The 26505-nt window shown below is 43.7% G+C and overlaps 2 protein-coding genes across 5 annotated transcripts; one reads left to right on the forward strand and one right to left on the reverse strand.

The window, feature by feature from the left end:
• Window positions 1–448: 448 nt before the first annotated feature.
• Window positions 449–1798, forward strand: bsx (brain-specific homeobox). The gene is made up of 3 exons (XM_084684233.1): window positions 449–701; window positions 1192–1382; window positions 1553–1798. Exons 1-3 carry the CDS (start codon window positions 449–451, stop codon window positions 1796–1798), a joined length of 690 nt encoding a protein of 229 aa, XP_084540359.1.
• Window positions 1799–5115: 3317 nt separating this feature from the next.
• On the reverse strand, window positions 5116–24420 carry jhy (junctional cadherin complex regulator). 4 transcript variants are annotated; one of them, XM_084684239.1, is made up of 9 exons: window positions 24325–24420; window positions 23355–23851; window positions 18315–19083; window positions 13386–13493; window positions 11078–11676; window positions 10538–10829; window positions 9003–9089; window positions 8212–8346; window positions 5116–6822 (listed from the first exon to the last, which is right to left on the reverse strand). In XM_084684239.1, exons 1-9 carry the CDS (start codon window positions 24373–24375, stop codon window positions 6613–6615), a joined length of 2748 nt encoding a protein of 915 aa, XP_084540365.1. In that variant the 5' UTR covers window positions 24376–24420; the 3' UTR covers window positions 5116–6612. The 4 variants fall into 4 exon arrangements, with proteins under 4 accessions (XP_084540365.1, XP_084540366.1, XP_084540368.1 ...); XM_084684240.1 differs by lacking the exon at window positions 9003–9089; XM_084684242.1 differs by lacking the exon at window positions 23355–23851 and having other exon boundaries at window positions 24325–24371.
• Window positions 24421–26505: the final 2085 nt, after the last annotated feature.

The raw sequence follows: 26505 nt of genomic DNA on the forward strand, positions 1-26505 counted from the left end.
ATGTTGTCAACGACATGAGTGTGTTTCAGTCCAGCATCAGCTTCCATCTTTTTAACATCCATGGAAAGGAAGCGAATGAAATCAAGTTTGACTAAGGCGCAGTTGGAAGCACCTGACTGACTCTCCAGGGAAAGGCGTTTTCAGCACCATGGCGAGCGGCCCTCCCTCTCCGTTGCCGTCACTCTAAATTAATCCATGTGACAGTAATTCTTTTCCCCGCCCCACCGTCGTGCTATTGGCTGATTACAAATCAATTTGCCTATCTGCCACTGTCGCTATCCTTGGATAAATAGTAATCTACCTCCCACTGAATTAATAGTAGAGTAATCTACCTGGCAGTATACTATCTGACACGAAGACTACTATCAAGCGCTTGAGACTGGAGAACGAGGCAACACGTTCGCACAACATCACCAACATTTTACGGACCCAAGTTGGTTAAAATAATATGAATCTGAACTATACGTCTCCGGTGCCTCAGGTGCCCGTCCAGAGGTCAACGTCGTTCTTTATCGAAGATATCTTATTACACAAACCGAAGCCCCTAAGAGATGTATTTCACTCGCCGTTTTCCACCTCTCTTGCGTCCCGGATGCCTCTCCTAGAATATGGATATCCACTGATGCCCACACCGATACTGGCGCCTCATCCGCACCATCCTCTCCACAAGCCAGAGCATCACCAATACTTCTTTACATCTGGTAAGCTACGACCACTGGGCATGCATAAATAGGTCTGTTGAACGTGTTTAGTACTATCAGAGTAGATTATTTAGTGATGTTTCTAGGTTAGTATTATCTAAAGAGCAAGCACACAAAAAACAACAATTGTATTTCTAATCGTTTTGAACATGTTTATAGTTTACTAGAAAACTAGGCTACGCTGAAATGGGCATAAATAAGGACTAACCAGGAAGCAACATATAAACAACACTTTGAACCAGCTGTTATTCTGCAATTTAAAACACATGCGTAAAACTACTATGTTCTGTAGGCTATTTTATTAAGTAACATTGTTGACAAGCAATCACTGATGGGCCTACTTAACCGGGTTAAAATAACTTTAATGAAACAAGAAAATGCACTATGCCCCTATGTACTTTTATTCAGTAGCAAAATTAACAACAAACAAAATCAACTTGTTTGATCTTGATTATGTCGTCTAATAATTTTGAATTCTTTTTTTTTTAAGGAATGCAAATGCCGGCGTTATTTCAGCACCATCCGGATTTACCGGGCAAGCATTGCAGACGCAGAAAGGCAAGAACTGTCTTTTCTGACTCCCAATTATCTGGCCTGGAGAAGAGATTTGAAATTCAACGGTATCTTTCTACACCCGAGCGAGTGGAGTTGGCAACAGCGCTAAGCCTTTCAGAAACTCAGGTAAGAGGAATTAGCTTAAGGCACCATTTTGTCACCGTTATGGAACCATTTGTGTCCATTAGACGGAGGGGTCTTGATGAGCGTTGATGATGACTACGGTTCAACATTTTAATACATTGGCCGCCTTGTTTGGAAATCAGTTTATGAAATATTCAACATTTTCCGCGCAGGTGAAAACATGGTTTCAAAACAGACGGATGAAGCATAAGAAACAGCTAAGGAAAACGCAGGACGACCAGAAAAATTCTAATGACTTAGATAGATCGGTGGAAAACTCAAGCGAGAGTGAGATCAACGAAAAAAGCACTGAGGACATTAGCAAAAGGGGGATCAACGCGGACTCATACATGATCGAAGAAAACGAGGACGATGTTGATATCGAAGACGACATCTGTTCACCAGAACATTTACTATAGGCCTAGTGCAAAAAAGCAATTGTTTGAAATGTAAATATTTTGTCTTTACAATATGATATGTAATTATATATATATATCCTACACATTGCCTTTTTAACAGAACAATTACAATATTGCAAATATTTATTCAACCGTGTGCTTATTCAACGAAATAATTTCAATGCTTTCCTGTTATATAGGCTAGCCTATCATATCCACCAGGTTCATATTTTAAAAAATGAGAGACTGCAATAGAATAAAAGAGTTATTACTATTAGCCTATTATTTGTATTCTCCCTATTATTATTATTATTGCTGTTTTATTGGCTAAAAGATATCTTAATCTATTCGCCATACTGTGGTTTTGGGATGTTTTGAATACCAATTCTTATGAAAATATGTTAATCATAAACTGCACAAGTAATTTCATAAATTCAGCTCTTATAATTTAATTAATTATCCTACCCCGTTGCTTTGCACTTTCGTTGAAATAATCGAAATATGTTGGGCCTACATGTACCCATCTTCATGGGCCTCGGTCTGTTTTCCATTTGTAATTCAATACTTTTATTATTAAAACTTATGATACCACATACTGAGTTATTTTCATTCTATTGTTTGAGCTACTTTTTAACTAGTCATTTTAAAGTGTTTGATCATTTTTAAAAGTTACGTCTGCCGAAAGACAAACAGTAACCCAATGATCCTTCTTAAAACTGAAAGGAAATATACTCTAGAATATTGGATATAGGATAAGCTATGTAGGCCTATTTCCCTCTTTGGCTATATTTCAGAGAGAGAGCGAGAGAGAGCGCGTGTGTGTGTTTAATTGTTTTATGTGTGTGTGTAAGTAAAACGTTTATTTTTGTCATATACGGCAAAGGATGGAAATATTTGGTCGCATCGATATTGAATGCGTCTGGCAACCGGGGTATCATTATGTCAACTAAAAATATTTAGCTTATTATAGTATATAGTTCAGTAAGTTATACTTTACAATATAGGTCTAATTGTTAGCATTATAATGGGGCTAATGTTATGTTATTGTCGTGATTATTATTATAATAAAACGTGCAGGCCTGTGTAGAAGCCTGTAGCCAACCTCATCTTTCAAAGAGGCTCACAGTCGTAAAATGAAGTTGTCCACGGCTGCCAGATATACACGGAGGGCAGATTAAACGGTCTTTTATGATCATGACCCACCTGCTTGAGTCAGGACCCTCGCCCAGCGTGTGATGGAGATTTCTCTCGGAGGGTGAGAGTTACAAGTTGTCCATGCTGTGGTGGCTCGTCCCCGCTGTGTACCCTCCTTACAGGAAGAAAAGAGGACTTAGGGTAGACATGTGAAGAGACTTAAGATAGACATAGGAAGTGACATCATGGCAACGTTTGTCAACGTTCGTCATGTGAACTTCTTTTTAAATAAGCGCATGAAAAATTAAATAGCCTACAAACAGAGGTTTGAATCAAGACTTTAAATCAGTAATGGGAGCAAATGAAATTTAGATCTTGTGCTTAGCCTTATTACCTTCAGGGTGTTTCAGCACAGCACATCAAGTTATAACTTTGCACAAGGAGTATAACTTAGGCCTAGCCTACATAAAGTGTAGGAAGCCAACGAAGCTATTGTGTCATCGGCCCACTTTCCCGGACTACGGTAGTAATAATAATAACTTTATGTAAAAAGAAGCACGTACCCCACATCCCAGTTTATGCTGAAAGACACTTTGTTTGTGGACTAAACTTTAAACACATTCATGTTGTGGTGCAACACCACCTGGCCGGAAGTGACAGGAAGCAGTAGACAAGAGGCCTGGTCACAAACATTAACTTTATCAATAAGCTGATTCATAAAAAATATATATTTTATAGGTCTGAATATTTTGTACATTTAATTTAATTTGGCCTCGTGTTTAGGTCCTTGTAACTGATTTAAGAAGCACACTTGGCTCCACCAACTTAATCCAAACGTTGGCCATGGTTTACAAATTTACCATTATAGGTTCCTCAAACCATTGTCAGGAAAATCGATCAGGGGGTTCCATTGAAAAGCAAACTAATGGTTTATCTTTCAAACAAAAACATTAGGCTACAGTGAGCGAATGACTGTTTATTCTGTCTGGGGAAAAAAAATCGTTTTAGGATTTTATGAGCTAGGATTTAGTGGATTTTAGAGGATTTTGTCTACCTTAATTAAAAAATAATAATATTACAAATCCATGGGCAGCCGTGACCCATAGCTGCGGATTGATCTGTCATAGCCTACCACGGAGAGCACCAGTAACGAGGCACGTGCTGATTTAAGAAACCCGGCCTGTTCTGTACAGCGTAATTTAACATCACTGGACTGCAGCTCCCGCAGAAAAAAGGCCCGTTAACGTCTACAAAATAAATAATAATAAAAAAAATATTCCACCATGCCTCTAGCCATCTTGCTTCCAAGCGGAAAACGGGCCTTTTTCAGCATCGCTGCCCACTAGGCAATGTTAGGTCATCATCATTTCTGGGGATATTGATTTTAGGCGTTACCATATTAGTGTATATACAACTCACCTTGTCAGGCAAGCTTTTATGACATCTCTGTCTGTGAACGTTTGCCAGGTTGTTTCCATTCATTGGGGAAGGCTAGGCTTACATTACCAGGCAATCACCTTTTCAGCCACTCTGACAAAACAGGATGTGCATCTCTCCCGGTTCATCCCTCCCTCTTTGAAAAGCAATTCATGAAATTCATGTCAAAAACCGTGATTCTGATTAAGTAAGCAAAATGGAATAAAAAGCGCAGAGAAGCTGAGCAGAAGGTGATCAATTAAAAGATTAAGCGTTTTGCAACACATGGACGCATCTGCATTTGGGTCTAATAGCGGGCTCGTCAGCTCATTTTCAGGGGCCTGCCGCCTACTTAAAGCGCTGCTCACATCAAAGCGTCCGAGTCGGACCCAGCTTCCCAATCTGTAGAAAGGGATGCTAATTTAGCCTCCTTTATGTGCGGCAGTGAGAGACTCCTTCAATTAACTGGATTTCTATGGCAATAGAGGAGGTCGTAGATGCAAAGAGATTGGTCAGGACAAGCATCATTCCTCGTTCAATCAAAAGATCTGGTATTCATTACCATCCTACGCAACTGAAGCTGTTTCATTATAAACACAGGGCATCAAAGATGCCATGATGGGTTAAATAGAGACTGTAATCTAATTAAAATATTAGATAGAACTAAATAGCTCTTTGATAATGATCTAAGGGTTCTATTAAAGAAATGGGGTGCTTGAGATTGTTTATGGGGGCAAATTATCACTTTAGACTACAGACAAGTGAGGGATGACCCAATCTGCTGGGCTTCAAAGTGTAATTTTTATTTGACCCATTGGTGTCTCCGTAGCGATAGGGAGATACTGGCGGGAAACAATCAGGCTCAAGACAAAGAACACATTATTCTCGATTAACAGCGCTACCAGGTGCACGAGAGGGTGAGAGGGGACAAATTGAAATTGTGGATAAAATACCAACATGTAAATTACAGACTCATTACAAACATTAGAAGACAAAACAACAGTACATGTGGAACATCTGACTGTGGTTTATTGAAGTTGTGTCAAACACACAGGCATATTTCAATTAGCATTAAATGAAAAAATACTATACTATATTTCTGAGTTGTCATTTGGCTGCTTTTAAACATGATCTCTCTCGTGATGATTCTGTTCTACCTCATGGTATGTTGCCTCATCTACAGTGCACATGAGCACAAAAAAAGTGACACGTTAACACACAGCTGGTTATGAAGGTAAATGATATACGTCTTGATCAAACCTAGCCCTCGCTGAGTTTACACTGTGTATTTGACTCCACAGTCAAACTACAACAGAGGATTTAGGTAACAAAACGAGGATTATCCTTGTCCAGATTGGAGCATGATATATTTGAATAAAGCTCATTGACTCACTGTACAAATCATTTGTGCACATTTCATACATTTCGTATATTAATCAAATGCAAGTCCAAACTGCTCAGAGAGACATGTTTACCCTGCGGTGAGTACCATAAACATCATGTATAAAGAAGCGACCAGTGCTTAACAAGTTAATTTGTTGAACAAAAGCTCGTATGGGGCAAGATAAATCCTTGTGTCAACAGCAACAGACAAGCTGTGCAAGAACACACACACGTGGAGAAGTTGACACAAGTGCTAATAAATAGTCCCAGAGCACAACACACAACCTGGACCTTGTACATCCTTTGAAAGACGGAGCGTTTGTGCTGGTTTGTCCGGACTGCCAGGTGGATGCTTGTTTGCACTATCCGCCCGCGGTCTTTGAGTCCCACCCCAGACAACAGCAATCAAACACATCAGTGTTTCAATGAATCCCAAACATATGAATCTACGGATGGATCTACTGCCGGTAGAGTCAGGCCGCGGGGTGCGATGCCTCACAGGCATTGAGGGTATGTACCCTCTCCTACCGAGACCCTAGAACAACCAGGTGAGCAGCGATCAGGGTAGGAGACCCCAGGAGAACATCCAGGTGAGCAGTGATCAGGGTAGGAGACCCCAGGAGAACATCCAGGTGAGCAGTGATCAGGGTAGGAGACCCCAGGAGAACATCCAGGTGAGCAGTGATCAGGGTAGGAGACCCGAGGAGAACATCCAGGTGAGCAGTGATCAGAGTAGGAGACCCCAGGAGAACATCCAGGTGAGCAGTGATCAGGGTAGGAGACCCGAGGAGAACATCCAGGTGAGCAGTGATCAGAGTAGGAGACCCCAGGAGAACAGCCAGGTGATCAGGGTAGGAGACCCCAGGAGAACAGCCAGCTGGGCAGCTTCAGAGACGGGCGCGTCACACGGCGTGCAGCATCTTGAAGTGGGCCACGGCCGCCTTCTCTTCCTCGTGGCGTTTCCTCAGGAGGTCCAGCTGGGAGAGGTCGACACCCTCCAGGTAGGGTCCCCGGTCAGAGGAGACCCCCTCGCCCCTGGCCCCCTCCTTGGGTAGGGACGGGGGCTTGGAGGGCGGGACTGGCCTGGGAATGCTCTTGGCGTACTCCAGAGCCTGAGGCGAGAATTTGGACGTTAAGGTGTTGGAAAGTGACTGTGGACTGTGGTTAAAAAAACGAAGGGGAGGATGAGATTGAAAAGAAAGGCGAAGGGTTTGTGGGGTAGAAACTGTGTGCTCAAGTAGCCTGAGTGCTTTCATGAGTCCAGCTTAGTGGACGAGGGTTCCATGTTCTTCATCGGTCACTTTATTGACTTTGATTTTGAACTTAAATTCAAAGGGAATCAAAAACTTTTCAAAAAATTATAAATGCCAATCGTATCCTAACAACCTTGGCAATTCCCACTTTCAATCCATTTTGACATCAAATGTCTTAGACTCGTGTTCAAATGAGAGGTATCTATAGTATTATCCAGCACTTTGTGGGACCGATCTGGAATTGTTTTGGAGGAAAGCAATCACACAGTATAATAGGTCTGGCCAGGGAACAGAGAGGGATGGATGTGTTCTGAGGTACAGCACTTTCTTATGGGAATGATCCCAATCTCATCCTGCTCGCCCTCACAACCGACTCACACACGTGCTTCACGTTGGGTTAAGTCTTTCTTTTGCTAACCTCTTTTATCGACTATTGTTCTCAAACACACTCTCTGTCCCTCACACTCTCTCTCTCCCTCTTTCACACACACACACGTCCCTCTCCCTCTCCCCCTCTCCCCCTCTCTCTCTATGTCAGTGTCTCTCTCCCTCTCTCTCTCTATGTCAGTGTCTCTCTCTCTCTCTCTCTCTCTATGTCAGTGTCTCTCCCTCTCTATGTCAGTGTCTCTCCCTCTCTATGTCAGTGTCTCTCCCTCTCTATGTCAGTGTCTCTCCCTCTCTATGTCAGTGTCTCTCCCTCTCTATGTCAGTGTCTCTCCCTCTCTATGTCAGTGTCTCTCCCTCTCTATGTCAGTGTCTCTCCCTCTCTATGTCAGTGTCTCTCCCTCTCTATGTCAGTGTCTCTCCCTCTCTATGTCAGTGTCTCTCCCTCTCTATGTCAGTGTCTCTCCCTCTCTATGTCAGTGTCTCTCCCTCTCTATGTCAGTGTCTCTCTCTCTCTCTCTCTCTCTCTCTCTCTCTCTCTCTCTCTCTCTCTCTCTCTCTCTCTCTCTCTCTCTCTCTCTCTCTCTCTCTCTCTCTCTCTCTCTCTCTCTCTCTCTCTCTCTCTCTCTCTCTCTCTCTCTCTCTCTCTCTCTCTCTCTCTCTCTCTCTCTCTCTCTCTCTCTCTCTCTCTCTCTCTCTCTCTCTCTCTCTCTCTCTCTCTCTCTCTCTCTCTCTCTCTCTCTCTCAGTGTCTCTCTCTCTGTCAGTGTCTGTCCCTCTCTCTCTCTCTGTCAGTGTCTCTCCCTCTCTCTCTCTCTGTCAGTGTCTCTCTCTCCCTCTCTTTCTCTATGTCAGTGTCTCTCACCTTCTTCCTGGGAACCTGGTCCTTCTGGTCTTGTCCCACTAGCTTCCTGGCTGGCAGGGTCGGCATCCTACTTATCTTCTTATTCTGCTCGCGGATCACATTAGAATACAGCTTCTGTCGTCTCATTTTCTCAACCTGCCGCGGTGAAAGAGAGAGACAGAAAGGGAGGGAGGGGGAGATTACAAAGAAAGGGTTTAATTAACTGAGCCATTTCTCCCAGAAGAGCCTATCTCTCTACACATCCCTCGCGACAGCCTCTTCACAGTAGCCCCGACAGAAACAAACACAACAGACCATTTAGTGGCCCTATCAACATTTACACATATCACTGACAAATAGGGACGACCCTCGGTGCGGACAGGCCTCAATCTTGGTGCAAATTGCCCATACATGCTCACATCGTACACAGGGGGATTAACAAAAGATACATTGTCACCAAATACCTCTCAACTTCCCAGGGCAGCCCCTCATTTGCTTTGTAAATCCAATTTAATCTGTTTGGAATGATACTGGGCTTTAACGAGAGAGAGTGTGTGTGTGTGTGTGTGTGTGTGTGTGGGGGGGGGTTAATGGAAGCACAAAGAAACTTGAAGAGCTTCGACGTGATTGGTTGGACTCTGCAATTGGGAGTGAGGCTTCTAATCACAGTTTAGTGCCTTCGAAAACTAGTCCTGGAACAATGTATACAACAGCAAAGCAATCACAACGCAACACCACGTTCTTCCAATACAAAGTGGTCGTGGTCGTTCATCAGAGGCTGCGTGAGTGCTGATTGGGCGGCGGGTGCTTACTGTCACGTCATTGGCTGTGTAAACAGGCCCAAGGCCTCCCAGCTTCAAGTCCTGCTTCAGGCGCTGGTAGTCTCTCAGCGTGTAGGCCTGACACACACACACACACACACACACACACACACATCCTAAATACGTCTAGAATAACACAACTGTCACGAGGTCACCAATAACAAAGTCACAAATAACAAGATGACCACACAAACCGCACTGTAATTTAAGACTCTGGGAAAGAAACACTCATGACTGACAATCCCAGTAGAATGTGTTGTCCACCTCCAAGTTTCATGCGTTAGTCTTCACAGAGGACGTGTTTGTGTTGCATCCTGGAGAGGAGCCTCCCAGAAGCCCCGGGCCTGGCCCTGGCCCCGGCCTGCTGGCCCCGCCCTCCCAGGCGGCGGGGGTAAGTAGGGCCAGAGCTCTAATCCCTGATGTACATCTGAAGGCCACTCAGCCAGCAATCCACAAGCTGCCCTCAGACAAAAGGGGGCTAATCATTCCAGATCGGACTGGCTGCTTTTAAAAGGCTCAGGTCACTTCAGAATTAGCCATTGGTCATGGACACGACAGGGAGTCTTTCTGAGGGAGGTTTGTTCCTCCAGACCCCCACCCCTGGTCAGTCACTCCTCTGCTTTCATGCCCTGGAACCCCCCCACCGAGCACTGGGCTGGTTTACAAATCTCAGCCTCACTAATCTCGTCACACATGTGGGCTAACATGATGAGTTTGGGCAGACAGGTGGAAGATGTTGTTAGCTGATGTGAGAATACGCATCGGGCAGACGTGCATGCTGGGTAACTGGTTGGTGAACTGCACATCCTCGTTTAAACACACCCGCGTTTAGGAAACGATTCGATTCTCACAACCAATCCTGCACATCTCTCTATTTCAATGCCTGTCGATCAGATTTTTCGGACATATGAATGCACCATAAATAAAGTTAGTAGATATGTCTATGGGTTTCGTTGACAGTTTCTTAGCTAGCAGCTTTGTGGGGAGGGAATGGTCGAGTCTCTCTCAGAGTATTCTCTGAGACGCACCTGCTGTGATCAAGCTGGAGATCGACAAAAGAGGCCAAATCATTACATGCAAATTGGCATCTTAAGCAGTGCCTGCACCGTGGAAAATGCCTTTTTTCTCTTCTCCCTTAATCACCTTATCCTCTAACACATCTCCAAATGGCTTTCGAGGCCTTGTCTGACATTGGCAACTCATTGCAATTAAGTGCATCTTACCAGAGTTAGACAATTAACCTGATGGTTTGTGTCTTAACCACCAAGTAGGCCCCTTCACAGCCTCCTTGTCTGGGGGCATGTAAAGAGATTACGTCTGACATCAAAGGACGTTTTATTTGCGTAACATGTGCCCCTCTTATAGACTTTTAGGATAAGGGGAAATGGCCGTGCAATTATCCAAGTAGCAAAATTGGATGGCGTGGCCCTATCTTGTTTTTGTATTTCGAATGTTTACAGAACCTGAAAAGGAATATACAAGGAATACATAACTCCAGGTACACACACACACACACACAAACACACCTTGTAAGTGAGCCTCTGTTTTAGTAGCATTTGTTTCTCCATCTGTGCCAGGTATCCATCTGAACAGCTCCTCTGAATGTTTGTCTTCTGGGTGCCATTTCCCTGTGCCCCTGTAGGATGTCCTGTCATCAGATGGCCTATAGGGGGCAGCCCTGCCCTGGGGCCTGGCTGCTGTTTGTACACAGCAGGTCTGTCGTTGTGACTCTCTGCAGGATGCAAGGCACTGCTTTCCACATTAACAATGTGGTTCTGGTTATCAGGACGGGACAGATGCCACCTTGGACTGGTGAACCTGGAACATTGAAACCAAGCAACAAAGTCATTTTAACCAATTACATGTTAGATTAGACATAATGACCCTATTTTGTAGGCAACAGTAATGAATAAGGTTTGAAGGCTTGCTACTAAGAATAATGATGTTTGCCTAAGATCAGCAGTAATAATTACACAAGAGATACACAAGATTCAAGTGCAGTCAGGCAGCGTGAACCAGCATAAACAGCAGAGGAGTGAGGTGGAGAGAGGCCGGGCCGGGCTGACCTGGTGCTGCCGTCCCCTGGCCATCCTGCCGGAGAGCCCCCCTGGCTCCAGACGCTCGGATCAGCAGCCATCCCCATCCCCGAGGGACCGGGCCTGGCTGGGACGCCCAGCCTGGGCGGGGGCACCAGGGCTGGAGGGGAGAGGAGCCCAGGGCTGGCAGCCAGCGTGACCCCGTGGTGGGGCACCGGGAGAGGGGCGTGGAGGTGTCTTGTCAGGGGCAGGCTGGAGGGGTGTGAGGGCATGTGAGGGCCTCCAGGGGAGGTTGAGGTGAGGCCCTGTCTGCTCGGGTGGAGGAGGGGGAGGAGGTCAGAGGAGGAGTGCAGGTTGATGTGGAGGTGGAGCGAGGGTGCAGGGTGCGTCTGGAGTCCAGGGTGTGAGGGTGAGCTGCTGGAGAAAGTGGAGTCTGTGTCACTGAAGGTTTGTGGGGATGCATGGGAGGGTTGTGGGAAGTGGGGGTGAGACCGGGGGTGAGGCTGGAGGTGGGGCCAGGGGTGAGACTGGAGGTGAGGCTGGGGGGGAGGCAGGGGCAGGGGCAGGGGCCTGGCTGGGGGATTCTTCTCTGGGGGGTTCCCTCTCCAGTGGGCTTTCTTCTGGGTCACCTGCGGCGGGGGTGGAGGTGGGGTGATGTCAGTAATACTCAAGATTCTGCATTTGCAGAGACAAATCAACTCACAAAATAACCCTTGACGTGGTTCAAGACAAACCAACAGGGGGTTAACGGATAATATCAAATTCCTTTTTAAATAATTTGTGACGAAAAACGAACATTTCTCTTGTGGAACTATTAATCCTATGACCTTTCTCTAGTCAGGTTTGTTTTTGTTGGCCCAAGGATAAACCCTGTGCGACGGTAACCCTCCAGGTTTCACCCTACCCTCCTGGATGATTTGTACATGCCTCATGAAGTACTGTTTTGGATGTAAGGACCGTCACTGCTTCATACGGATCTCATCAACAACAGCGACTCACAAAGAAAAAACATATCTCAAGTGGTAGACTGAAAAATACACTGTTTAGATTCCCCTCTTTGATGTCACTAGCTTTGGAGTCAATTGCTAACCTGACAACTTATTTTGCATGGCTGAGAAATTCACAAATTCACCTTTCAAAGGAAACTCATTTCAGGGAGATGAGAACAAAGAATGAGTCGATGAAGACACGGTTAGCTTAGAAAAGTTTTTTTTTTTTTTTCTGAGGTCATCTATTGATCTTTCAGTTAGTAATCCTCATTCTTTATGAGTCTTAGTAGACCACAAGCAGACAAGTACATTAATGGTGTGTTTGCTTGTCTTAAGGCTTGAGGTTAGCATTTATGTTCCTTCAACTGATTGGAAAGGCGCATACATCAAAAATAAAAATAAACTTCTTCACCTGGTTTCCAGGATTACAAAAACAGATCTGGTTTGGACATGGACCATCTTAAAACCAATATTAATGAAAATATTATCATTTTGTTGTTGTATGGGCATGAGACCAGTCTACAGAAAAGTCTTCAGAACCTAAATTGATACGACACAGGCTCCTGAAACAGATCACCGTACCATGCGTTTCAAGTGAATGAGAGACTTTCTCAAAAGGACACTTAAACAAATGCATTTCGAATCATCCTTCGACGAGAGGCATCATCTGTTCATACTTTGACATGGCAGGAACCCCAGGATGATAAGAGTCCAACCCAATGAAGACAAATCTAAGTGCTGCCGTATGGCTGTTGTCATGGCTGGGGGGGGGGGGGGGGGAGAGCAGGGCTGTCGTGCAACGCCCGAGCTTCTCTCTGCATGGCCTGTCCAAATTACACCACCCGGCTCCAGGACCTGTGCCTCAGCATCTAATGCCTCTGATTTAGCAAACACCAGCTTTCCCCCCATTCTAATGGGAAAATATATACACTCCTCTGCCTGTCAGCATTAGGGCGACCGCTCAAGTGCTCAAAATAATGATGCTTCTTTATTCTCCCTCCTTTTCCCCGCTCGCCCAGGTTTCTTTTCAAGGCGTCGCCGCCGGCACCCATTGTGTCTCGACAACTCTATGGGATATCTGTGTCGCGGCCGTCGCCGTGGGGAAAATGAAATATCCCAGATGATGGTGCGCCCGCTGTGGAGACGTTTTCATCTTGAATGGGAAGCCCTCGCTGGCAGTTAAGGCAGCAAAGCAAACACACACATCACGCATGGTACACGCACACATTCCACATGGTACACACACACACACACACCCAAACAAACAAACACACACACACAAACGAACACAAAGGACGGGGGAGGGTTGAATGAGATCAATAAAGAGAACCGGAGTGGAGGGGCCCTACCCTCAGTTGTCGTGCCTGCAGCAACCACCTCAGTTCTGGGTCCGGACTGTCCTCCAGACCCCCCTCCAGGCTCCCAGCGGTGGTAATCTCATCTGATGCATCCGTCACCTTTACACACAGGGACAGAGGAGACTGGAGGTGAGAGACAAAAGGCAGAGAGACAAAGAGGGGAAAACGGACCTGACGATGACAGGAGTGAGTGCTCCTGAGAGGACAACCTTAAAATCAGTTAATGGGAAGACGCTCATTCCCATACATTCACATCAATAGGTATTGAAGCATTCAATTATGTTGTTTATAAAATATACCTAATTCTAATTAAATAGGCCTAATTATTTAACCGGGTGCACTACTTCACAATCAAAACAGTCCTTCTACATTGTTACTTTCTGTTTACAATTTTAAATATTTACCCCATGAAACAACCAAACCGGCAGAGTTATCAGCGAAAATATGTCACCTCCGTTTCCCAGTGTCTGTCGTGTAAAACCATTCAAGTACTACTCCCATTAGCCAGTCCACTCTGCACTTTAACCTCCCCAATCCCCCTCACGTTACATCAATTCCTCCATTCAATTTTTCCTAATGCACCCGTAGCAGTCGAGAAAATATCTTCCCCTAATGCCATAATGAAAATCATTTTGTTAACTTCGGCCAATACCCCCTCGGGCGCCAGGGACAATCTCAGGAGATCGATGCCATCGACGGCGTGAGGAGTTACTTGTTGAATGCTGCTAATTCTGCAAGCATGAATAGGGGAAGGTCACGGAGAGAGGGTGAATCGAGTTGTAATATATCCATCAATAAGCGCTCAGCCCTGCTGTTCCATCTATCTGCTGAAAGGCCAGGTACGGAGGAAGCAGATCGTACACAGCCTCACTGTCCTATCCAGCTCAAGGAGAGGGTTGCACACAATGGTACCCAAAAGCAAAGAATTGTTATGTTAAAAAAAGAAATGGAAAATTTCACCGGGACTGCATGAAAAGCTGTTTTGACCTTAAGCGGCATGCCTGCAATGTCGTTTTCAAAATGCTTGACACAAAATGTCAAATTGTGTAATGAAAAGAATGACTCATGTAAAAAATGTGGAATAGTAGTTGGAAATTACACGTTACATGGTTTTGTGACTATGGCAAACTGTCAGAAGATTTATTGGCATCTCAATATGATAAAAACACAGTTTATATAACCCACACATCAGAGAAAAGGCAGTGCTCCCATCAACATGGGGATTTTAGCGTTGGCACTGTGATGTGGTTGGCTGCAGTGATGAACATGAAGTCACATACTGACCCTGTGCTTCCCAGCTGGCGTGGTGGATTTGAACTTTTTATTTTCTTTCTATCTTGCTGCATTATTGTCTTCAGCCTTTGGTCTGCACCTCAAACTGCTCCTTCCAAAGTGTCTTATACGTTGTTCTCTCTCAGTTTTCCTGTGAGTTTTTCCTTGTCTTCTTTTAGGGTTTTAGGTTGAAAATGTGCAATCATCTAAGCAATTAAAATGTAATTGGATGATATGTATGAGCTTCCTCCAGAGGCTGGCTGAAGACCAGCTGTTCTCATGGTGAGACTGTGTTCAGAGGTCATCTCACACCCCCAAACTTGGCGTTGGTGGAACAGCTGTGTGTGTGTGTGTGTCTGAGCAACAGGTGTCAGTGACTTCACTACAGACAGCACAAACACACACACACACACACACACACACAAACACTCCACCCTTCCCTCCAGGGCGAGACCCAGCTACAACCTATGCCAGTGCCCCCGGCCTTTGCCTTTTGTCACCCATTATAAAAATCCCAATCAATTGGAGCAAATGATCAAGCATTTTGAGCATCATAAGCTGTGTAATATCTATTCTGCGAAATTGGGGCCCATAATTGCCTCTCGGCTAGACGATGCCACAACAAAGTCAGAGCAATCGCGGCAAAGCCATATCACCCCCCCCCCAACCAGGACCGGGAAACATCAGCTTTTCGCAATGATGACTTCAAAGGGTCCGTGGATCTTGAATTGCATTTGGTTGCTATTGTGGCCAGCCCAGGCAATCTTGATTAGGTGTTTACACTGAGGTAGGGTATACAGTGCCAGAGAGCCTCCCTGGAGCTTTGGTCTAAAGCTATTAAGAGATTGTACATTATGTTCCCTGGCTTTGAAGTGAGGGCCCGAGAGATGAGCTGGGGCTCTGGCTGAGTGCAATGGCAGAAGATTGCTCCGCTACTTCTGCCTTTATCAAAGGAGGCCCTGTTGCCGAACACCATGGCTGATGCCACTCTGCACTCACGGGGGCTCAAAAGTTGCCGCATTAGGAGATTGTGTACATTTAATAATGCGGCTAATTATTGCAAGTTGGTTTCAGAACTCCACTCCCGTCAAAGAGCAAATGGGAGCCCCTTTAGAGAGAGAGGCAGAGCGAGCTGTGCTTAGCCGGGCCGGGATAATGATGGGGAAACGGATGTGATTTTGTTGTGGGAACTGCTCTCTTTTAAACGACATTGTGGACAAAGAAGAAGGCAAATGAAGGCCGTCTCAAATGGGAGCATGCAGACAAGAAACCTGATCAGGAAACTGTGTTTTATTCAGAACTGGGGGGCAGCTCTCTTCTGATTGCATCAATCCCTCTCTAGGCAGAGGTTACATAAGGAACTACTATAGCTGCACAAGAACGAATGTTTGAGAGACTATTTCAAGAAGTTCTAATCTCAATTTGAAAGAAACATTTGAATATCTGATTTACTTTAAGTATTATACGTTTGGATCAATGTCAAACAATCTCAATCTCTGTACTAAAACAGGCTTTAATGCAGGGTTTGGTATCCAACACTTGAAAGAAAACAAGTTAAAAAGAGAAAAAAAAAACAGCAAAAACAAAATAAAGAAAAAACAATCCTGATTGGAAGTATGCTTTCTGTCCGTCTACGTGTTGTTCGTCCAAGCATTACACACACATTTCACCCCATTTGCAACAAAAAAAAAACGTCCTACAACAGCGCCGCATGCACATCAGCCCTCTTTCAGCTGCGCGTGTTGTGAAGGAGACGTGACGATGGGAAACTAATAAGCTAATTCAGGAGACACTGAGACAACAGACGGCACTGAAGGAGGAACAGGGCTTAATATCCCACAATACTAACAGCCCTTCACTATGCAAATGTGGGTGATATGGGGTTAAGACATTGTGGTGGGGCCGGGGCTCAGATGGGCTGGGGGCGGAAAAGGTTTGGGATATTAAAGCTACCAAACAGACACAGGCCCCGGAGACACGGAGAGGGGGGGGAAACAGGCTACCTTGGCCAATTATGTTCCTGTGCCAGGTGCACAGATATCAAGGAGGCTATTGGTAACTCTTCTTCTCTGATGTCCTTAATAGCTACTGTTGTACAGATCAACTCATAATAGGCACTACATAGACACACAGGGCTGCCTTTCACTTGGTACAGAGGGAACAGCCAATTGAAATCGAGATTGCTCTGCCAAATTAATTTTCCAGACTGGCTCCATGTTCACTGGATGTTAGCAGACAAAGTCAAAAGGAAGAGGACATGTCCAGTTAGCAGACGGAGGAGTCTGTGCTCATATTAAGGTTTGGAGAAGTCATCTGGCTGTCACTGACGGATAACAGTGTACACCTCTGTATGGCTAAATATTGGAAATGATTACAATTACTAGGCTATTTACAAAGGGTGGTAGGCCACAGTGAAACGTTTAAACATGTGTTTTTTTTATGTTTGTCATTTACAGATGGTTATCCTACAAGAGCATGTTTTCCTAATCATTGTCAGTGGAGGAAAGTGACATCAGTGACACAATGCTGGATCTCACACACCCAGTAGGCGAGGAAGCTGGTAAATATTGAGTCAATAGCATGGGCAACAATAGTAATGCCTCAGAATGGATTTTCCAGGAATCTAATTAATGAAGTAAAAACCTGTGGAACAGCATCATATGCTGAATCATTTTATCTTTCAACATCAAAATATTGTTGTCTTATACAAGCACTTAATCACTACTGTGCTTGTGTGCTTCTAATCCTGGGACCATCCTAAGCTTAACCCTTGTGTTCTCCTCGGGTCATTCTGACCCATCAGTCATTGTGACCCACCTTCGTTTGCAACAACTTTACCGCATACAAAAATAAAATGAAACATTTTCTTTTAACCATTGGGCTGTCTCAGACCCCCCACATTGCGAAGGTGAAAAGAAAATTATTTGTATTTGCTTTTGTATTGGGTAAAATTGGGTAAACACAACGATGGTTCATTATGAACCTTTTGGTCATGTGACCCGAAGGCAGCACAAGGGTTAACAGTAGCCTATAACACTTGAGCACAAGTGTGTTGTCCTGTGTATCGAATTCATGTGGCCTAATATTGCTAATGTTTATAGGGTACATCATAAAAAAGACCTACAGATCTAAATGGACCTGTATAAAGTATACTGGTATCGGTATCAAGGTCATATAAATTAAATGTAATGGTTGTCTATTTTCCCCCCATATTGTAATATTTTTCCCTCTTTCGTGATAACAATGCTATGGCCTCATCTATGTCTGTCTCAAAAAGACAGAAACATCATTCTAGTTGTTCACAAGCCAAACAAATCTCTCAGTTGACCTGACCTGATAAATACCAGTTTTCAGACCTTGTGCATGTTGCTGCAAAACATTAACCAATTGAAGGAGTTAAACTCTACACAACAATTGATACAGATGATGGTTTTGAGTTTTTACTATGCTTGTGCAGTCCCTAGTGGCTTTTTTGTGCACTGCAGAAATGTTGAATGGAAGAGGAAGATGAAGTACTAGTGAAAATTAAACTAGGAGAGATTGAACGAACATAAATATGAAGTCAAACCAGCAACCTGTGGGAAGTGGACACCAATAAAATCTGTAGAAGACAGATGCCTATCAACAACGACTACTAAAATCACGTACCTGAGTCGAGGTGTCAGATTTCTCTCCCTTCCGTGAATGGGCCTTCAAATAAGACCCCCCTCGCTTGGCTCCTTGGATTCCCAGAGTGGTTCTGTTCCGTTCGATAATGTCCTCCTTGGGTTTGTCCGTCTTTCTCTTTGACACTTGCTGTGGACCCTTTTGAGTGAGGGAATACTTGAACTGCTTCTCACTGGCCGTTCCACCAGCCGGTGCCTCCCGTTGTAGCTTGAGGCACGTCTGAAACTCGTGGCCGTGTCTGTCACGTAGCTCCCTGTCCCGCTCCGGTTCAGGAGAGCTACACGGGCTGGGGTCGGGGAGTGTCGAGTTCATCCCTACTTGTTTGACTGGGTGGTTCCTGTGTCGAGTTCTGCTACCATCTCCTTCTGAGGGTGTATTGCTTGGTAAGTGTGTGGACTCCCTTGGTCCGGCTGTGACACTGTGGTTAGCTGGTACATGAAGGTGGTGGGGTAATAGCAGTGGATTCTCTCTGGTAGCCTTCATCTCTTGTGGATGCAGGTGGTAAGATTCGAAGTGGTGTTGAGTCGCTAACCGGTTGCCCATCATATCTGGAGTCGCGTTCTCTGATAGAACAGGGTTTCTGACGATAGCGTAGCTGTAGCCTCCTCTGGTAGAACGACCCTCTCCCTCACTGTGGCTCTCTTCCGACCTCTCCTCCATGTTTTGCGGAAGACGGACGTCGTGGAACTTCCGAGCCTCCCTCAGGTTGGTTCTCCAGTTGGGGTCGTAGCGCAGATCTGAATACCTGTCTCTGGGAGAAAACGAGATTTACAAAAGGAGATGAGGCACATTGTTAATATCAATACTGTGCTAAGCCATGTGATGCTAAACTCAACAAGCAGGCCTATGGGAAATGAAAACATATGATAAGTGATAGTTATGACTTTAAATGAATAATATCAAAGGGAATAACTATATGGTGGCCTTACTTTCAGAAAAACAGTGTGAGGCATACTCTGAGGTCAAAAGAACAAGGAGGTGTTACACCTGACTGAAATTGATGCCCTCAAACAATTAGAGCCTCAACCTTGTTTGGACACAACAAAACGATCTCGCAAATTGAATCAGACGCCACTCTTCATGAGCTTGCATTTATGGATAATCTTCGTATTTTCACTTCCTCATTCGCTAATGAGGGGGTGGCAAAGTACTGCTCCCTAGCTATGGTTCACAAATGGCAATTTTCGGCTTATAAAATGGCCTGAAATTGCTGTCTAATGTGCGCCTTCTGACAGTGATGAAAAGATCTCATTATAATAATTAGCCCGTGGTTCCTTTGTTGTGCTGCCTGGAGAACGAGCCGAGAGCCCTGCTTGTGTCCTGATGCCTACTAGGTGTAGGGCACTTCACTGGATGAGGGCGAAAGGGTAAGGGATGGCTCTGTAATGACGCAACATAGAACGAGCGGGAGAATGCATTAGTTACACAGCTGCCAGGGTGCACTGAGCCCACGACTGGGAGACACAGCGAGCATTATGCCGCCGCAGCCCAGATCCGGGCCGCCGCAAACAAAAGACCGAGGAGACGCCTTAAAGGAAATGCGTCCAAAACAGAACAGGGAAGTTGCAAACTGTTTATAGAAAATACTCAATACTCGAAACGTGGTCATTCTTTACCAGGGTGTTGGTAACATTGGCGGAGGGCAGAGAGAAATGTTTAACAGAATGATGAATAGAACTGCTTAAATGAAAATCTTCTGCTTGAATGAAGGGTATCCATGAGTGTGAACTGTGAAATGCCCACTGTTGTGGAAAGGACACATCCAGCTTTGAGTATCTGTCAATAGTAAGGGGTCTATAAAATTAGATGCTGGGGGGGGAACTGTTTTCACCGCACTCTCTGAAATGGAGCCTTTGAGAGGACACATCATGTTCATTTTCTCTGAAACAATGTAGGTGTGAAGTGGGTCCTCTCTCACAACACGTCTATCTGCACGGGCTGCAACAAGGGGAGAATGCCCAGTCTCTTTTGGGGGGGGGGAGAGAATTAATATCAGGGCTGGGCTGGTTAGGAAATGACACGGAGTACAAGAGAGAGCAAAAACAGATGTGGGGTCCTCCACTCTTCAGATTCCTGTATCTGCCTCTCGAGAGACAAGAGGTTTCTGTTGCATTAGCGATGATGCTACGCTAATAGATGTAGGAGTGACCGCTTATTGTGATAGGCCCAAACAAAACGTAAATCTAATTTCCCTTAAATTAGAGCAGTTACTCTCAAAGTCCCCAAATTACCCATCCTCTTTTCTACGGTGAATAGAGCAGAGCTGACGCCTTCATTGTATCCAAAGACCGCCATGGCTCTATTGTTGACAGATGAATGGAAGTTATTAATCTGTTTTCTTTCATGTGCAGTTCGCCAGGAGAATGTTTGATTGTTGCAGGACTCCACGTTGTACTGTATATATACACGTGGACAAAATTGTTGGTACCTCTCGGTCAATGAAAGAAAAACTCACAATGGTCACAGAAAAAACTTTTATCTGACAAAAGTAATAACAAATAAAAATTATATGAATGTTAACCAATGAAAGTCACACATTGCTCTTCAACCATGCTTCGATAAAATTATTTTAAAAAATAAACTCATGGAACAGGCCAAGACACAAATTATGGTACCCCTAGAAAAGACAGAAAATAATGTGACCAAAGGGACATGTTAATTCAAGTTGTGTCCACTAATTAGCATCACATGTGTCTACAATCTTGTAATCAGTCAGTGGGCCTATATATAGGCCTCCAGGTAGTCACTGTGTTGTCTGGTGACATGGTCTGCACCACACTCAACATGGACCAGAGGAAGCAAAGGAAAGAGTTGTCTCAGGAGATTAGAAAGACAATTATAGACAGGCATGATAAAGGTAAAGGCTATAAGACCATCTCCAAGCAGCTAGATGTTCCTGTGACTACAGTTGCACATATTATCCAGAAATGTAAGATCCATGGGACTGTAGCCAACCTCCCTGGACGTGGCCGCAGGAGGAACATTTGTGACAAATCAAAGAGACGGATAATCTGAATGGTAAAAAAAGAGCCCAGAAAGACTTCTAAAGAGATCCAAGGTGAACTTCATGCTCAAGGAACATCAGTGTCAGATCGCACCATCCGTCGTTGTTTGAGCCAAAGTGGACTACATGGGAGACGACCAAGGAGGACACCATTGTTGAAAACAAATCATTAAAAAAAGACTGGAATATGCCAAACTACATGTTGACAAGCCACAAAGCTTCTGGGAGAATGTCCTATGGACAGATGAGACAAAAATTTTGAACTTTTTGCCAAGGCCCATCAGCTCTATGTTCACAGAAGGAAAAATGAAGCATATCAAGAAAAGAACCCTGTCCCTACTGTGAAATATGGAGGAGGATCTGTTATGTTCTGGGGCTGCTTTGCTGCATCTGGCACAGTGTCTTGAATCTGTGCAGGCTACAATGACATCTGAAGACTATCAAGGGATTCTCGAGAGAAATGTGCTGGCCAGTGTCAGAATGCTTGGTCTGTCGCAGGTCATGGGTCTTGCAACAGGACAATGACTCAAAACACACAGCTAAAAAACCCAAGAAAGGCTAAGAGGAAAACATTGGATTATTCTAAAGTGGCCTTCCATGAGCCCTGACCTCAATCCTATTGAGCATCTTTGGAAGGAGCTGAAACATGCAGTCTGGAAAAGACACCCTTCAAACCGGAAACAGCTGGAGCAGTTTGCTCATGAGGAGTGGGCCAAAATGCCTGCTGAGAGGTGCAGAAGTCTCATTGACAGTTACAGGAATCGTCTGATTGCAGTGATTGCCTCAAAAGGTTGTGCAACAAAATATTAAGTTAAGGGTACCATCATCTTTGTCTGGGCCTGTTCCATGAGTTTTTATTTATAATTCTGTTCTAGCATGGTTGAAAAGCAATGTCTGACTTTCATTGGTTAACATTCATAGAATGTTTTTATTTATTATTACTTTTGTCAGATTAAAGTTCTGTGACCATTGTTTTTCTTTCATTGACCGAGGGGTACCAACAATTTTGTCCACGTGTAGGCCTTAATTTAATTAACCAGGATAATTGTGACATTGAAATGGGGAACATTCATTTGATGGTAAATTATTTCATAATAGCATAATTATATTAAATTGTTTAGAGTTTGTGGAAATTAACATAGACATGCTAAGATGTGACTATTTGTTTTAGATACAACAGTTTGAAAAGTCAAATGTGGCAAAAACTGAAACACACGTTTCTAATTAAACAAATTAATTGCATTCACATTAGTCTAATTGTCAGCTCAATAAGGGTTGGGTTATGTACTCAAACTAACCGTCAAGACGCTGCAGGTAAAAATTGTTTGACCTTGCTGCCATCTACTGGCTAAAGTTGGTGTAACCTTGATACCTTGCTGCCAGACAGATAAAAAAACGTTATTGATCCCGAGGAGAATTACTTACCAATAAATATTACGACACCGAAGTTTCAAAACGTTTTTTCAATACTTTTTTCCGGAATTATTTTTTCAACTTTTCAAAAAAGGAATTCAATTTTTTTTTAAGGATTTTTTTTTCAACCTTAAGGTTTTTTTTTCTTCCACACACAGTGTAGTGTATTTCATGTGAAGATGTCCCCACAGGACAGGTGAAGTGAAAGGAGAGAAGATGAAAGGGGACAGGAGAACAGAGAACCATAGAACAGAATGCATGCTCTAGGCTAGAGTACTGTAGAGTCCTCAATAATGTATTGATTTTCGAAAATATTTTTTCAACCTCAAAACTTTTTTTCTTTTTCACATACACAGTGAAAGGAGACGATATGGGAGAAGTTGAGAACCGAGAAGCATTTAGAGCAGAGCAGAGAACAGTAGAGTATAGTAGATTACGCTTCAAGTCCTCATCAAGTACATCGAGAAAATACTTTTTTTAAACATTCAAAACTTTTTTCCTCCCACACGTGGACAACAATAATAATTTGGGCACGTCTATTATTGTGTATGCCAGCTTCAGTGCGAGAACACAAGCTTTTCTACTGTTCAACTGGTTGAATTTACCTCGTCACTTCGGTGTCATCCATCTGATGGTTATCAGGGAACTGAATGCTGGAGACCGGACTATAATTCCTCTGGTCTGGTCTGTGTGGGGAAACTTCCAGACTATCATACACATTCAAACATTCCTCCCCCTGTTCTTTATAATCCTCGTCTTGTTGTTCCATCCGTTTTAAAACGGCTGGGTCGACATCATCTTTGGGTTGTGTCACCTCGACGTGGCCGTCAATCCGCTTGAGGAGCGCTTGTTGATACGCCCTTTCCTCGGCCAAGCTTTCCGTGTCAGACTCGTTGGAGTCCCAAATATTGAGCCTGACATTTTGTACAGGTGAAACGACCCGTCTTTGTCTCTCGTTTAACCTTTCATGGGTCTTTCCCTGCTCGTGTTCTTGAACGTGGTCCATATTTGTCTTAATTTTCAGGTGACCGGGAAGAAATGAAAGCTTGTGTTTGTGTCGAGGGTGATTGGGCTGCCGTGTTGGTGACTTGCTGCTGGTTCTCTGCATTAAAAGAGGTAAATTACCTGTTGTACAGTAAATGGGAAGAACGTGGCTACTGTACTGTACTCGTTTGACAGTTCTTTCAAATAATTAATAGATGCCCGCTCAGCCTAGTTGCCAACTGAATATTCGAGTGTTATTCGTCAAACATATTTGGTCAAATAACTGAGTCTGATTTAATTCAACTTTTATTCTATGATTTAATGCTCTGACTAGCTGAACGTACAGTAGCACGGATTCTGATTGCAAGTGCAAACTAGTCTCGCTATAGCCTAAACCACATAACCTATCTTGCTACATTCTAAGGCTATATAGCCAGCTTGTTTTCTCACCAACTTTCACACGTTGCACAATGACATGCGTTTGAAATGACACCAACTCCGAAGCTCTATTAGTCTAGTAAACGATCGTCACATGAAACAATACCAAACAATCACCATTGTGCTAGAAATTGTAGAGCTAAAGGTACTTACCTTTATTAGTGTGTACTTGTGAGTCGTGTAACCATGGGAACCTAAACACATACACGAGGCAGTCCTGCGGCTGCGCAGTGGTGACTCGAGCGCCTTCAAATTGTTCATCTAAAATAGTGACTCTTTCGAGTCGACTCACTAGTTTGACATCAGCACGCGCACAACACTAAAGCAAACGAAACATCATAATGGCTGATTAAGGCTTGCTGTACATATGGCATAATAATGTCTGCATTTCAGGAAATAAACAATACCACAAATTCTCCGGTGCAACTTCAGACATTACCAGCAGAGGGAGCTGTCTGACCATAAAAAAGAAGGTCTTCTATAATCTATTGAGCTGTTCCAGATCCACAAAACAGATTTTAACTATTGCTTTGTTGTAATTTGGTGCTGAACTGTGTGGAGGATAGAAAACATGTGACTTTTAGATTAAGTGAAATGACAGCTTGTTCACCATTAGGTTTTATGGAATTGAGTGATATGTCTTGAAAATATGATAAACCACTGTAATGACTGCATTTAAATGTCTGTGTGGAATGATAATATATTTTTTTTGTCATCAAAACAATGACATGTTTATTTAAAGTTCTCAAAATGATGTAGCCCACCTATTGTCGATGTGTCTACATTTTTGTTATCTGGATTCCCTCACTCGAAGCATAATGTCCACCCATGGAAAACTCTTCTGTGAAGAAAACCCAAGAGTTGCACACGTTACATTTGACTTCTGAACCAGACAATTTTATTAAGGATCAATCAGAGTCAGGGAGGGGAAACAATTAGCGTTGTAAACATCAGAGATTGTGTCACCTTTGAAAAAGCATGACAGGGATGTTTACTTTTACCACATGGCCAGTGAGATGTTCCCTTTTCTCTTTCATCCTTTCGTCATCCCCTTGTCACACAAAGACCAGGCTAGACTGGAGGTTGTTCAGTGCCGTTACCCGCCTCGATTCTTGATCAGCCTCACCTCTAACAGATGGACTGGAAACTCCCTTGACGATCGTACAAAAGTCTTACATCATTCTGGAAAGTGGGGAGCCATTTTGTCCACAGATGAGATTCATCTTGCTCTTTCGATTTTTTTTTTTGGGGGGGGGGGCTTTAGTAAAGTCTTATATGTTCAGGTCATTGAAACTTCTCATTCAAGATGGTAAAAGGGCAGAATAGCTGGGGGTCTTACCAAGAGTAAAAAAAATAATAAATAATAATTACAAAAAGTCTACCGTAAGGGTCCAAGAGCACTGTGGACATTTATTGGGGGAATTGAAGGCTGAGAAAGGCAAGCATTCTGTAACATTACAAGAAGCTCTTTGGAAAATTGTCAAATCATGCTGGGATTATGAGGATTTGTCCAAACTTGTGGAGTCCATGCCAGCACAAGTGCACACTGCCATTGAAGCAAAAGGCGGACATACCGAGCACTAAGATTGTCTGAAATTCATGTTTATCCATTTTTAAAAGGTTCGACTTTTCACTCAAAAGATGTATATTAAGATCTATAATTAAATAATTTAATTGTCTTGTTTAGTGGTCTCAGGCTTAAAGACCCAACTGTCTTTTTAAGGTATACATCTATAGGTATTAATTGTGTATTTTCTGGGCTAACTTGAGATGTTCAGAGTGTGAAAATTGGCACTGTGTAATTGTGTGTTCTCTTGAATCAGGGTCTAGTTGACATGCTGTTTTCTACTACTGAACCATGCTCAAGGGCCTTTCATTGCAACAGACACAATCGACATTGATTAAATCTTTCTTGGCCATATCTCAGTTTAGTTTCACACCTTAATCAGAGATGTTCTTTTATTCCTTAAGGCTGTAAGCATCTTTGGCCTCTTCAATCAAATATATATCACTCATGAGATCAGGTTTCAAAAGGTTTAATGCTAGCTGCAGGCTTCTACACCAAATGGCTTAACACATTCTGATTGTTCACATTACTCCGATGGCAGGAACTGTAGGAGTTTACCACCTCTAACCTACCTTTCTAAAAACTCTAGGAAATACTCGTTTCATGTTGCCTTCTTTTTCCCTAGTGTTCTTAATTGCTGGTCTCATGCAGACAGGACAAGTGAAACTATAAAGAAATAACGTTTCCATCAGTTTTTTTTCTCTAGTTTACTCTTTTCTTTAAAGCAGTTGGTATGAGACACTGCGTATAAGGTCGTCTTTTGCAAC

Source organism: Hypomesus nipponensis, chromosome 20 (assembly GCF_054491055.1).
Source record: "Hypomesus nipponensis isolate SF chromosome 20, ASM5449105v1, whole genome shotgun sequence".
In the NCBI taxonomy this organism is placed as follows: domain Eukaryota; kingdom Metazoa; phylum Chordata; class Actinopteri; order Osmeriformes; family Osmeridae; genus Hypomesus; species Hypomesus nipponensis.

What these genes read in the sequence shown, in the direction of transcription:
- jhy (XM_084684239.1), bottom strand. Translation starts at nt 24,375, where the DNA reads ATGTGTTTAGGTTCCCATGGTTACACGACTCACAAGTACACACTAATA. An exon ending in GATGACACCGAAGTGACGAG is followed by an intron (nt 19,084 to 23,354) that starts GTAAATTCAACC and finishes GTTTTCTCCCAG; the next exon opens with AGACAGGTATTCAGATCTGC. An exon ending in AATCTGACACCTCGACTCAG is followed by an intron (nt 13,494 to 18,314) that starts GTACGTGATTTT and finishes CTGTGTGTAAAG; the next exon opens with GTGACGGATGCATCAGATGA.
- bsx (XM_084684233.1), top strand. Translation starts at nt 449, where the DNA reads ATGAATCTGAACTATACGTCTCCGGTGCCTCAGGTGCCCGTCCAGAGG. An exon ending in CCAATACTTCTTTACATCTG is followed by an intron (nt 702 to 1,191) that starts GTAAGCTACGAC and finishes TTTTTTTTTAAG; the next exon opens with GAATGCAAATGCCGGCGTTA. An exon ending in TAAGCCTTTCAGAAACTCAG is followed by an intron (nt 1,383 to 1,552) that starts GTAAGAGGAATT and finishes TTTTCCGCGCAG; the next exon opens with GTGAAAACATGGTTTCAAAA.